At 35.9% G+C, this 12605-nt stretch overlaps 1 protein-coding gene across 3 annotated transcripts in view; it reads left to right on the plus strand.

Annotated features, from left to right (window-relative positions):
* Nucleotides 1-561: 561 nt before the first annotated feature.
* RBM25 (RNA binding motif protein 25) overlaps nt 562-12605 on the plus strand; it is a 54368-nt gene continuing 42324 nt past the window's right edge. Inside the window, exons 1-4 of one of the 3 annotated variants that reach the window (XM_081050067.1) lie at nt 571-766; nt 6538-6601; nt 8467-8583; nt 8693-8813. In XM_081050067.1, the coding sequence (XP_080906193.1) occupies nt 8542-8583; nt 8693-8813 (163 nt within the window). In that variant the 5' untranslated portion in view covers nt 571-766; nt 6538-6601; nt 8467-8541. Of the gene's footprint in view, nt 767-6537; nt 6602-8466; nt 8584-8692; nt 8814-12605 lie in introns of all 3 variants that reach the window. The other 2 variants (XM_081050069.1, XM_081050068.1) reach the window with 2 other exon arrangements.

The raw sequence follows: 12605 nt of genomic DNA on the forward strand, positions 1-12605 counted from the left end.
CTGTTTACATTCCAGAATGAAAGGTATGTTACATGTTTTTACCGGTCAGTTGAGGTAGCTCAGATATTGAACAGCCTCTTCGGCCTACCAGTGCGCAGAAGCTTTTGTGTGTGTGCACTTTCAAAACAAACAAACCCAAAACCAAAAAAAAGCATGGCCCGTTCTCTGGGTATCAAGAGTAGTTGTTTTCTAGGGAAAGATCAGCCCTTGGGGTTTCTACGGAGGTGCTGGGTGGGGCCCTATTATCAATCTATCGAACCTCAAGGAACCACCGAGCAACGTTCTAATCCCCGAAACACAAACTACAAAAAGCGAGAAATCCTCTAACATCCCTCGCGCCGCGTCCAGCCGGAACCTTGACCTCAAGATGGCGCCGCGTAGTCACAAGATTCAATCAGCTCCAATCAAAAATGGCAGGGTGGGTCGTAATTTACAGCTCGAGCCTTTCTAGTCCGTCCTAGGCGGTCCTTCTCTATGGTTCCTCGCTGGGGCGTGGTGAGTCAGAGCCAACAGTGAAGACTGTCTATATGCATTCTTCTCTATGATTCTCCTTTCCACGCCCCCGGCCGCAGTGCACGCCGGGCAAGAGGAAGACCTCCAGAAGCTCCCCGCGCAGCGCGGCTGTGTTTGCGTTGCGGCCTGTGCGAGTAGTTGGTTCGGAACCAGTCTCCTGGCGAGCGGTGCGCAGAAACCTCGAACCGGTGGAGCCCACTCGTAACCTGGAGCCCAGAAAACCGCGAAGACAGTACCGTTTTCTCGGCGGCGGGTGAGTTCACCCCTCTGAACCCGTGTGGCACCCGGGGAACCGGGTACTTCTGCTGGGGGAGGGAGGAAAGTCGGGGAGTATCCGAAAGGGCCGGGGCGGGGTGGGGGCAAAGAGGGGTGCTGGGTGGGGAAGGGGACGGCCACGAGGGTTGGGTTTCTTCACTTGTTTAAGGCCTCAAAAACCGGTGGGCCCCGCAGGAGATGGTGGAGGCCGGACCTACTGCCAGGGCTTTCCTCCTGGCATTGTCGCCCACTTTCCCTTTTCCTTTCGTGGCCCGCCGCAGTGAATTCCTCGGCTCCTTTTGGGCTCCATGTTTGCCACACAACCGTAGGGCTGCCCCTGGAAGCCCTTCTCTGAGGCCCCTTCCTAACTCGAGCCCTATGGCCGTTTCCGGGCCTAGGACTCACTCGGCCTAGGCTCTGCCTAGGAGCCAGCCGGTACCCACCCTGTTTAGAGAGGTGCTGGCCACCGACGGGTTTCTTTCCCTTCCTCTTCGGTCATCTAAAACTCGGCCCTGAGTGTGCTCCCCCACCCCTGAATTGAGCTGATGCCCATTTGTGTTCCGCACCCTCCGGGGTTGCTTTTCTAAGATTGTGAGGAGTATTGAGGCCCATTGGAGGTTGCAGTAAACTGGATCTCCATTCATTCTAGGCAATGACCAAGCTCCACGTTAAAACGTGTTACTTCTTTCTCTCCCTTCTTTGGTCTACAGTACCACTTTTTCAATACGTTTTCCGAAATAGGTCTAGGACTATGAAGATTTTTTTGAAGTTATGTAATGTGGATTTCTATGGCCATGGAAAAGCCATTTTGATACTGGGCAGAGTGGAGCAGGCCAAAAGGAGGGAAGAGATGGGACTGCTCTCGCACCAGACTGCTCTAGCGTGAAGTACTGTGAATTAGGTAGTTGGCAGTATTGTATAAATAAGTTTCTTATTGTCTTGGGAGCTTCAGTTTTTTTTTTTTGGGGGGGGAGCTTTAATTTTTAAAAGGTTGTTTCCAAAAACATTCAGAAGCCTAGAAAGGCATATTCAGTTGGTCATCAGTTCCTCGTGATTCAAGTAGATACTACTATACTGTTCTAATCAATGTAACTTTTCTTAAAGCCTTTGTTTTCTTCACTTGTAAAATAAGGGTTCTAATAGTTATCCACCTCATAGGTGATTGGGATTGGGAATTGAGAAAAATGTATATAAAATACTTAGTGCAATACCCAAATAACAGTGTTTTTTAATCCACATTAGAAGACATTTGTTATTTAAGATTTTTCAGTGAAATACACAAGAGCCTAACCCTGATACCAGTATTTCTTCCAGTGTACTCTGAATACTTTTTTTTTTTTAGATTTCTTTCCTTTTTCTTTTTTAGATTAAAGTTTATTGGGGTGACAATTGTTAGTAAAGTTACATAGATTTCAGGTGTACAATTCTGTATTACATCATCTATAAATCCCATTGTGTGTTCACCACCACCCAGTCAGTTCTCCTTCTATCACCATATATATATGATCCTCGTTACCCTCATCTACCACCACCACCCCCTTTACCCTCTGGTAACCGCTAAACTATTGTCTGTTATCTATGAGTTTTTGTTTCTCATCTGTCTTGTTCTTTTGTTGTTTTTGGTTCATATATCATATATCAGTGAAATTCTGGTTCTCTCCTTTTTCTGACTTATTTCGCTTGAATAGACTTTTAAAGTAAAAGTTAACCCTTAATAAATTTCTCCTTCGTGTGTTGTTACTAAAAAGAGGCATTGTGTTACAGTGAAAACAACCTTTGGGTTGGTAATTTCAGGATAGTGGGGACTTTGGGTCCCCACCCACTTGTTGTGTTCCCTTGGACATTAACTTCTTCTGTAAAAGGGAAATACTATATCTACACGAGATAATTTGGGAGATTAAATGAGATAATGTAAGTTGAAGGCTTTTGTAAACTAAAGTAAATAAAAATGTTAGTTGCTGTTTTTATTAAATAATTCATCATCTTGGGGTTATCAAATTTCCTTTTTTGGTCTTTTTTTTTGGGTAGGGTATCAGTACTTTTAGGAAGAAAATGTTTTTTATTTTTTAATTTATTGGGGTGACAATTGTTAATGAAATTACATAATTTCAGGTGTACAATTCTGTATTACATCATCTATAAATCCCATTGTGTGTTCACCATCCAGAGTCAGTTCTCCTTCCATCACCACATATTTGATCCCAGGAAGAAAATGTTTTTATTGTCCCCATTGTTGCATATAGGCACCGTATATTAATTATAGTTTTGACTTATTTTGTGGTTTGTTATCTTTATCCCATTGCACTAAGGCTCTAAATATATATATATGTATATATATATATGTATATATATATATATTTTTTTTTTTTGAATTTAATTTATTTTTTTTATATTCCTTTCAGGTGTACAAAACATAATGATTAGACATTTACACCCCTTACTAATTGATAACCCCCCAACTCTATTGTTCCTCTGACATTGTATATAGCTGTTATACTACCATTGACTCTATTCCTTATGCTGTACCTTACATCCTGTGAATCTATATATCCATATATATATATATAACATTTCTAATTATATCTTAAAATAAGTCCATTTTAACATTGGGTAATTACTTCAGACCTAATATGAGTTTGGGATTTTCAAGTTACTTTTTTGTCCACAGACAAATTAGCTATATACTTTTCTCAATTATACATGATTTAGGGAAAAATTATATTAACTGTTTCTTCGGAAGCAAAAGTAATCATTGAATCTTTTAAGGTCTTACAAAAACATTCTGTGTATTTTTTTAATCTCGAAAGTCTTCTGGCACTACCACTGCCATTCATAAGAATTCCGATTCTTCAAAGGGTTTGAAGAATCCCTTTTTGAAGAATAGCTTTTTTTCCCCTACTTTTTTTTTAAATTTTGAAAATAAAAAAAGCATGAAATTTCCACTAACTAGAATTATTGATACTGCTTTTTTTCAACTTTTTATTTTGACATAACTTCAAACTTAAAAAAGGATAGTACGTACCAAGAATTCTCAAATACTTTTCACCCACGTTACCCAAATGTTAACATTTCTTTTATCCTCTCTTTTTTTGCCATAGTTTTCTTCTGAAATATTTTGTTAGTAAGTTGCAGATGTGGTATTCTTTAACTCCTAAATGTGTATTTCCTAAAAACAAGGATGTTTTATTTAACAGCACAATGATCAAAATCAGGAAATTAATATTGATACAGTATTATCTAATCTACAGGTCTTAATTGAATTTTGCCTGAAATTGTCCTGAATTATGTTGCTTTTTGTAAAGCAGCTTTATTAAAGTGTAATTGACATAAAATTCAGATATGTAAATGTACAATACAATTCAGTGATTTTTAGTTAATGTTCAGAGTTGTGCAACCATTACCCTAAAAGGATCCCTCTTTCCTGTTTGCAAGTCACTCCCTGTTCCCACCCCAACTCCAGTCTACCACTAATTTTTCTCTATAATAGTATTGCTTTTTAATCATTGAAAATGTGAAACAGCAATGTGGAAATCTCAGAAAAAGATCAGCTCCCTTTTTGGAGACTCAAAACACTTGAGTATTTTCACATGTCTGAAAAGCTTTCCTGTAAAATACACTTTTTGTTAATCAAGCATTTCCTGTTCTTTGGACATGGAACACCTTTTCTTAGGAATAGTTTCTGAAGACGCCAGTTCTGTGGAAATTCAGTTTGAGAAATGATGTTATGAAGGGCTTGCTTTGCTTAGGCTGGGGGAGCTATGTTAGCCCATTGTACCTTGCCAGGCTTACTATGAGCGGAGCAGGAAACAGTGCATGATACACTAATAATCATTTATATTCAATCAGAGCAACTGGACTGGCTGTATAGTAACTACATAATAACAAGATTTGCTCTTTCAGAACAAAAAAATAATACTTTGAAAAGAATCTGGCACATTTATTGTAAAATAAATCTACAATATATTTATTGAGTGAATGAGTAAATTGTATATGTACATTTGCTGAGGAGAATCTTGGCTCATCGACCTCTTACATTGCTCAAATTTGGCATAGACTGTCCTGATAGCGTTAGCCTCTAAATCTAGCCTTGGTAAAATATTTTGTTTCTTTTGGGATAAATCTTCAATGGAGGAATGGTTATAAGCAGTAATGGTATTCCCAGGAGTGCAGGAAAAAAGAGTGGTTTAAAAGAGTAAAGAGAAAAAAGTGAAAAAAATGATTTGAGTGGTAGAGCGAAATATTATTTAGAAGTTTGGTTTTTTGGTGGGGACCAAATTTATTGACATAAATTTTACAATAAAATGCACCCATTTTAATTCAGTGAATTTTGACAAATGCATAAACCTATATGCCCATTGCCACAGTAGAGATAGGCAACACTTCCTTCACAGGTGCTTGTTTTTGTTACTTTGGGTCATAAAATATCATACTTAGCAGCTAAAATGCTTTGAACCTTCTAAAAATGAAGCACTAGTTTTCAAATATTTTTTAAATGCTATTTAAATCATTTCAGTGCTAATAAAAATAACCTCTGCATCTTTTTCTTAAACCCCACACACAATCCCTCAGCTATTGGTTACTTTCATAGTATATCCAGAATCTTAAAACTTGTTACCGCTTCACCATTACCACCTGTTTCAGGCCATCCTCTCTTGTCTGGATTATTACAGTAGTCTTTTGCTTCTGCCCTTGTTTTCCAGTCTTGTCTTAACAGAGTGGCCAGTAACACTGTTAAAATGTGAGTCAAATAAAAAAACCTTCAAATGTTTTCCATCTTACGCAGAGTAAAAACCAAAACGTTAACAGTACAAAGCCCTGCAAGTCTGTGAACCCCCACCCCAAGTAATGCTCGGACTTTCCTCCCATGCTCTGCTCTAGCTGTTGGCCTTGCTTTCCTACCCCAATGTTCCATTCCCACCTCAGGCTCTTTGTATGTTCTGTTTTCCTTTGCTGGAAGGCTATTTCCCCCAGATATGAATAGGGCTTCCTACATCAGCCTTTTTCACGTCTTTGTTCAAATATTACCTTCTTGGTGAGGCCAGATCACTGTATTTAAAATGAAGCACTCCCTAGCTCTCTTTCCAACTTCATTCTACAAAGTACCTACCAACTTTGAATATCTATATAATTTATTATAAGAGAGAGTTACAGTTTATCAACTATATGTAAAATCTGATAAGTTTGCTTATGGTAACCATTTTTACATGTTAAAATATAGAAAACTATGTTGAAATAAGTGGTTGATATTCTCATTTTAGGATGTTTAAAGTGAACATAAATATCAGAGATAACCAAAAATGTTTTTCTGAATTTCCATACAAAGGCCATTGTCTTATTAAGGTAACTTTCACCTTTGAAGTTCAGCTTATGCATAAGCAAGTTTTGAATAGCCCAAAGTAAAAGAAATATTTTATAGAAAAATTAAAAGTGAATGGAACAGATAATATATGGCATAAACTAAATTGAGCGTATAATCTGGTTAACTCTTTACAGAATGAATTATACATTTTATTTATTTGAATTATACATTTAAAAACCATGAAATACTGTTTAAACACTAAAAACAGAGGGTTAAAAAAATAATGCTTCTAGTACTTGGGGGAAAAGTGATTCAAAGATAAATTCATAGCCCAATCTTTATAACCGTTGTGAGGTTAGGCTCTGGGTCATTGCTAGCATAGTACCTGGCACATGGGAGCGTCTTAATAAATTTGTTTAATGAGGTCCTCAGAGTTCATTTGTTTACTGATTCATTCATTTATTCAACAGGTATTAATACCAACTGCCCTCCTAAGAAAGTGCTGAGATAGAGTATTATAATACAAGAGATTCTGTAAGTAGGACAGTAGCACTCTCTATTTTAAAAGGAGATACGTAGACTCCTGTTCCCTTCCTTTTGGAATATTTGTTTTTATTTTGGGGCAAAAAGTATTACAAAACGATTATTTAAAAGTATAACACATTTACAATCTTAAATTAGTTGCATTTTTCATTTTTAATGTATGCTGATACCTACTTACTATTTTAAAGCATTTCCAGTACCTTATTTGCTAAGTATGTGAAGTCATCTTAGGAATTTATTTTACCTATAAAACTGTCTAAATATTTTAAGTGTATTATGTTTTCTGAAATTGAAGTTTAGATTTTATAGCATATTTTATTACTCTAAAATTAAGTCGGAAGAATGGCTGTGAACACGCAGGACATTCCTTTTGTTTGTTTAAAAGAAATGTCTAATAAACAGGTAAAAAGATACTCAACCTTATTAGTGATTAGAGAAATGCAAACTGAAACGAGTATTTTTTACCTATCAGATTGTTATAATTTAAACACTGATTTGCTCTAGCAATGGTGAGGATATGAGGAAAGGGCATACCCATGTACTGGTGGTGGGAATAAATTTGTACACTAGTTTTGGAGGTAAAGTGTGGATACATACAGTACTAGTCTGTATTATACAATTACTTGCAGAGGTGCACAGAGTTACATGTTCAGTTTGTCATGTTCATCATTCGTAAGAGGTCAAATGTGGAGCCAACCAACAATGTTGGTTGAATAATTATTGTATATATTTTAATAGTTTGCTGCCTTATATAGAATGGAATAAAACTTTTTAAACTGACATAAAGATACGTTAATGATGAGGGAGAAATGCACATAACAATATAGTATGATTATACTGTTTGCAGAAAAACACAAATAATTATATATTAGTTTGTGTATAGAGAGATGTTTAGAAGAATACAACGATATATACCAAACTGTTGGGATTAGGGGGCGAGGAAGTGGAAGACATGCACTTTTTATCTTCTCTCTTCTGAAGGGTGAGTAAAATAATGTATAAAAGAAAAAAGTAGAGACAAACGTTTTTTAAAAGCTTCTAACAAACTCTAAACTCCTTCAAGTTATAGAGCGTGGATGAGGGCATTTTTCCTAGTGTCCAACAAAAATATCTCCTGTTGATCAAATCACTGCTTATGATATCAGCTCACTTATTTTGGCTGCTTTTTAAAATTGGTGCATGAAATCCACCTAGGACATCCTAACATTGTTTTTCTACTTTTTCCAATAGATATGGACAGCTAAATATGTTGAGGAAAATATAAAATTGGGGGAGGAAAAGTGATAAATACTTATATTCATTTATCTAAAAGTAAAAAACAGGTTTCTTTTAAGTAGTAATATCACAAACCAGATGAAACAGTTCAGTGTGTTCTTGTGTTTTAAAAATCAAACGCTAGCATGTGATTCTTGAATTTCATTCATTCATTCATTTATGGAATTTCATTCAAGAATGGTTAAAGGGTTTGGTTTTCAGTTTAAGAAAAATTATGACTTTTTCCCTCATTGTCACAGATTTTATGTTCTGTTTATATTTGAATGGTTACTGTGTGTCAGGAAGTATTCCCTCCTCAGGTTTGTAGATCACTGAGACAAATCATTGGTACTTGAGGAACTGAATCAACAACATTGAATCAATAAATACTGTGTAACTTTGTAAATTAGTTTTCAGAAAGGTGCTGATATATATTTTAAAATGAATGTATCAGAACACTTTTTAAAAATAACTGTTAGATACCTTCCTGGATGCTGAGTTTGGTTTAAAAAGATTCATTGATGTTTGGTATTTAAGTTTTGGATATTAACTGAACCTCAAAATTTTTTTCTTCCTTTATATGTATTCCCATATGATTGTAGGAGTCTATCCTGAACTTAGATGGTGTACATTTTGGGAACTTATTTTAGAAAAGATCTAAGTTTTAAAAATTCTCAATGGACAGACAGAGAAAAGAGGGTCTTTGCCAACTTCTTTGGGTAAGAAAACTTTAGAATTTTGCAGATACTCTAAAAATGAAGGCCAACAAACCAGGCATATCAAATTGTAAAGTTTTCAAATAAAATGATTTGCCATTTCTTTTTTTAGAGTGCTGCAGTAAGAATGTCTTTTCCCCCTCATTTGAATCGCCCTCCCATGGGAATCCCAGCACTCCCACCAGGGATCCCACCCCCACAATTTCCTGGCTTTCCTCCGCCAGTACCTCCAGGTAAGTTTGTATGAATACTGTTGTTTTATTCATACTTTTGTCTTTGTAGTATTAACTTTAGGAAGGTAATGTATATGTGACTGTTAGTAGCAAAGGTGTCCATTCGCATCATTCTGGAAACATGTTTCATTTCCCTGTGGCAGTAGTTTTCATATCTATCAAACTCATTTGGGAATTTCAAATTTTTTTTATTTAAAAAAAATAGGTAATACATTCATAAGGTTGTAAAAATCAATAAGTATACGCAGTGAAAATTATCACATTCACACCTAACTGTTGTTACTAACCCCTTATTGAAAGAGGGAAGCAAAGCCAGGGTTATTAGTTTCTTCTTTATCCTTCAGATATTTTCTAATGCATGTTGTAAGCCTCTATATAAGTATATGTTCCTTTATCCATTAGTTTTTTTTTTCTTTTAACAGATACATAGTAGCATCCTACATATTCTGCCCTTTACTTTTTTATACTTGACAGTATATAAAGCTTTCCAAATCACTGTTTAAAAGCTTCCTCTCTCCAAAGTTCTGTGAGGTAAAAAAAAATTTTCAGTCCCCACCCCAACCCACTGAATCAGATCCTCAGAAATTGGGACTCAGGAATCTTTATTTTTAATAAGTTCACAGGTGACACCTAGCCACCCATTTGACCATAGTTAAGAGAAAACCCACATTTGAGAGCCATTATCTTGAAGTACATAATTAGCATTGCTTGGCCTTAGAGAAGATTTTCCTTTGGTTTGCGGATGGTAGTTCAGATGTTTTTATATTTTAATTGGGTTGATAACGTTTCATAGAAAATCTTTTCCCCTCCAAAAGATAGTAGTATCTAAGAGCTCTCCTTAATTTGCATGTTAGAAATATCTTGACATAGAATCTGTGTAATTAAGGCTGAAATCATTAAACGATCTTGTAAATCATCCAGCAGTATTTCTAATTGAGTAAAGCTTCACATCAGGGACCTGTTTTTAATCATTGGTTTATTTATTTGAAATTACAGTGTTTTTTACTAAAGAGCTTCACTGTTACAGAATCAAAAGTACTTTGCAGTTGGCTTACATGATGACTTGATAATTCATATGTACATTACAGAGGCTCAGCTTTGGAGGGCTCCTGCCCCTAGGCCAAGTACACAGCAATGCTGGAGTAGGTGTGAAAAGCTGTAAGATAAAGCTGGCAATTTTTCTAAAATATCATTTAAAACTTCAAGAATTAGAGGGTAAATCATAGTTTAAGAAATCAGAACAATTACTTACACATGTATATTTTGGAGTGGAATACAATATTTGTACAAGTTTTTAAGACATGTCTATACCAGGCTATTTAAGCTGTTCTTCTAGATAACCATGGATGTGTATTTGTTAACCATCTGCTGCCAAGGGATGTAATGTGAAAGTTTAAATACCACCAGTTTATTATCCCATGTAACAACTACTTTAGTCAGTAGCTTAGCTGCTTTGTAATGGACTGTAAAGGAATTTCTGCTAAAAAGGGGGATTGAGAAAATGTTAACATCAAACTGAATAAAGTTGTAAACCATCAAACAGATTAATAATTTAAGGATAGTGTCCTGAACCACTTTCATTGGGGCATCAATTTTTTTGAGGATATCCATATATCCTAATTTTCATAAATTTATACTATCATAATAATGACGTCTGTTTTTCATAGGCCCTACTATCTGGTTTCCCCAAAAATGAGACCTGGCCAGACCATCAGCTCTAATGCGTCTCTTGGAGCAAAAATTAATATGATAAAATAAGACAGGGTCTTATATTATATCTGTCTTATTTTACTGTAAGACTGGGTATTATATCTGTTCTTATTTTACTGTAAGACCGGATATTATGTAAGACCCCGTCTTATTTTACTATAAGACCGGGTATAATACCAGGTATAAAAAATTAATTATGTTAATTTTTGCTCTAAGAGACGCATTAGAGCTGATGGTCCGGCCAGGTCTTATTTTTGGGGAAACGGGGTAGTAGCTATGACGCTTTTTTAAAAGCCCTTATATTACAGAGTTATAGGGAAGAATAGTTTATTTCTTTGTGAAGAAATTTAAGGGATTGGGAATGAAGCTTAATTTTTCAGAATCAGGAAAGGTGACAATGAAAATCAGTGCCTTAATTTCCTTACCAGTAGATTGGTTTTATGGACAAAATTTTAAAGTCCTTTAATTTTTTTTCTACTCTTTTTGGTTTGCTTGTTTGTTAATAAAAACATCTATTTTGCGTTTTATACAGAACAACCTGAAGTCTGCATCATGACAAGTTACCCAGGGGTTTATAGACAGTATGTCCATGTCAACAGTGTGGTTCTAGGGATTAGGGATCCACACAAACAGACAGAAGTTGTGAGGGAGGAAGGGAGCACAGCAGGGGTGTATTTTAATCCTTTCTTAAAGAAAAGGAGAACATTCTGAGTCACTGAAAACCTGTGCAGGTGACGCTTCTAAAACAAACGCTGTCCTATGAGCTCTTAAATTTCCTTTGAATTTTTAAGGAAAAAATACTAAATGTAACATTTTCTAATGAACACTATACCAAATTATAAATAGAAGCAGAAGATAAATGAGACATATTTCTCTTAAGGTTACTCCCTGCATATCTTTTAAGATAAATCAACAGACCTCAATACTAGATTTTTAGTATTTTTTTTTTTTTTGCCTGTTTGGTCAGTGTCACACTAATGTGGGCATTGGTTTATGGAGTGGTAACATTATTAATTGTGATTCATTTGCAATGGCGTATAGTATCTACGCCATTTCTATTTAGGGAAGTATACTTGGGTGATCAGACTTTAGTTGCAGCACATTCGCTACATCAATACTGTGCAGCATCAATACTTTAAAGGGTAAAAAATTAAGTAGTATGCTAAACTAGTATAATAATTGAAGACTACAAATATTCATCTAATAAGTGCAATTAATTGAAGTGAGATAATGTATATGGTGATCCCATACATGAAATTAGAAAATAAATTTGAAAAGTAACCATAATTTTTTTTCCATAATTTTTTCTTAAAAAGTAGTTCATGTATATAGAAAAAGGAAATTTTCCCCTCATAGTTCCTGAGAGTTCCTTTCTCCAAAGATCGCCTTTCTTATCTGTTTCTAGTAACTCTTCAAAGATATGGTATGCATATCCCAGTGTGTTTGCTTATGTTTGCTCTTTCCCCATGTTTGTTTTTGAAAAACTCAGATGTTCACTTCGCTTTTTTTCACTTTAGCATAATACATAGATCTTTATAATGAATAGCAATATATTTTTTAATGTGAATTCTGCATTTCATGTTGAGGTAAAAAACATACAATTAAACTTTTACTAACTTTTGAAAAGGAAAAAAGATTTTTCAATGTCTTTCTGAATGTTTTCTTTGATAGAAAGTTTACCTGAGGAGTATTGTTTTTTGTTTTGCAAACTTAAAAGTGAAAAAAAAATTTTTTTTTTAATGTGTTTTTTTTGTTTTCTATTGGGGAAGGGGAACAGGACTTGATTGGGGGAACAGTGTGTACTTCTGGGACTTTTTCCAAGTCAAGTTGTTGTCCTTTCAGTCTTAGTTGTGGAGGGCGCAGCTCAGCGCCAGGTCCAGTTGCCATTGGTAGTTGCAGGGGGTGCAGCCCACCATCCCTTGCGGAAGTCGAACCTGCAACCATGTGGTTGAGAGGACGCGCTCCAACCAACTGAGCCATCCGGGAGCTCAGCGGCAGCTCAGCTCAAGGTGCCGTGTTCAACCTTAGTTGCAGGGGACACAGCCCACCATCCCTTGTGGGAATCGAGGAGTCAAACGAGCA

The sequence above is a fragment of the Rhinolophus hipposideros genome, assembly GCF_964194185.1.
Source record: "Rhinolophus hipposideros genome assembly, chromosome: 5".
Classification (NCBI taxonomy): Eukaryota; Metazoa; Chordata; class Mammalia; order Chiroptera; family Rhinolophidae; genus Rhinolophus; species Rhinolophus hipposideros.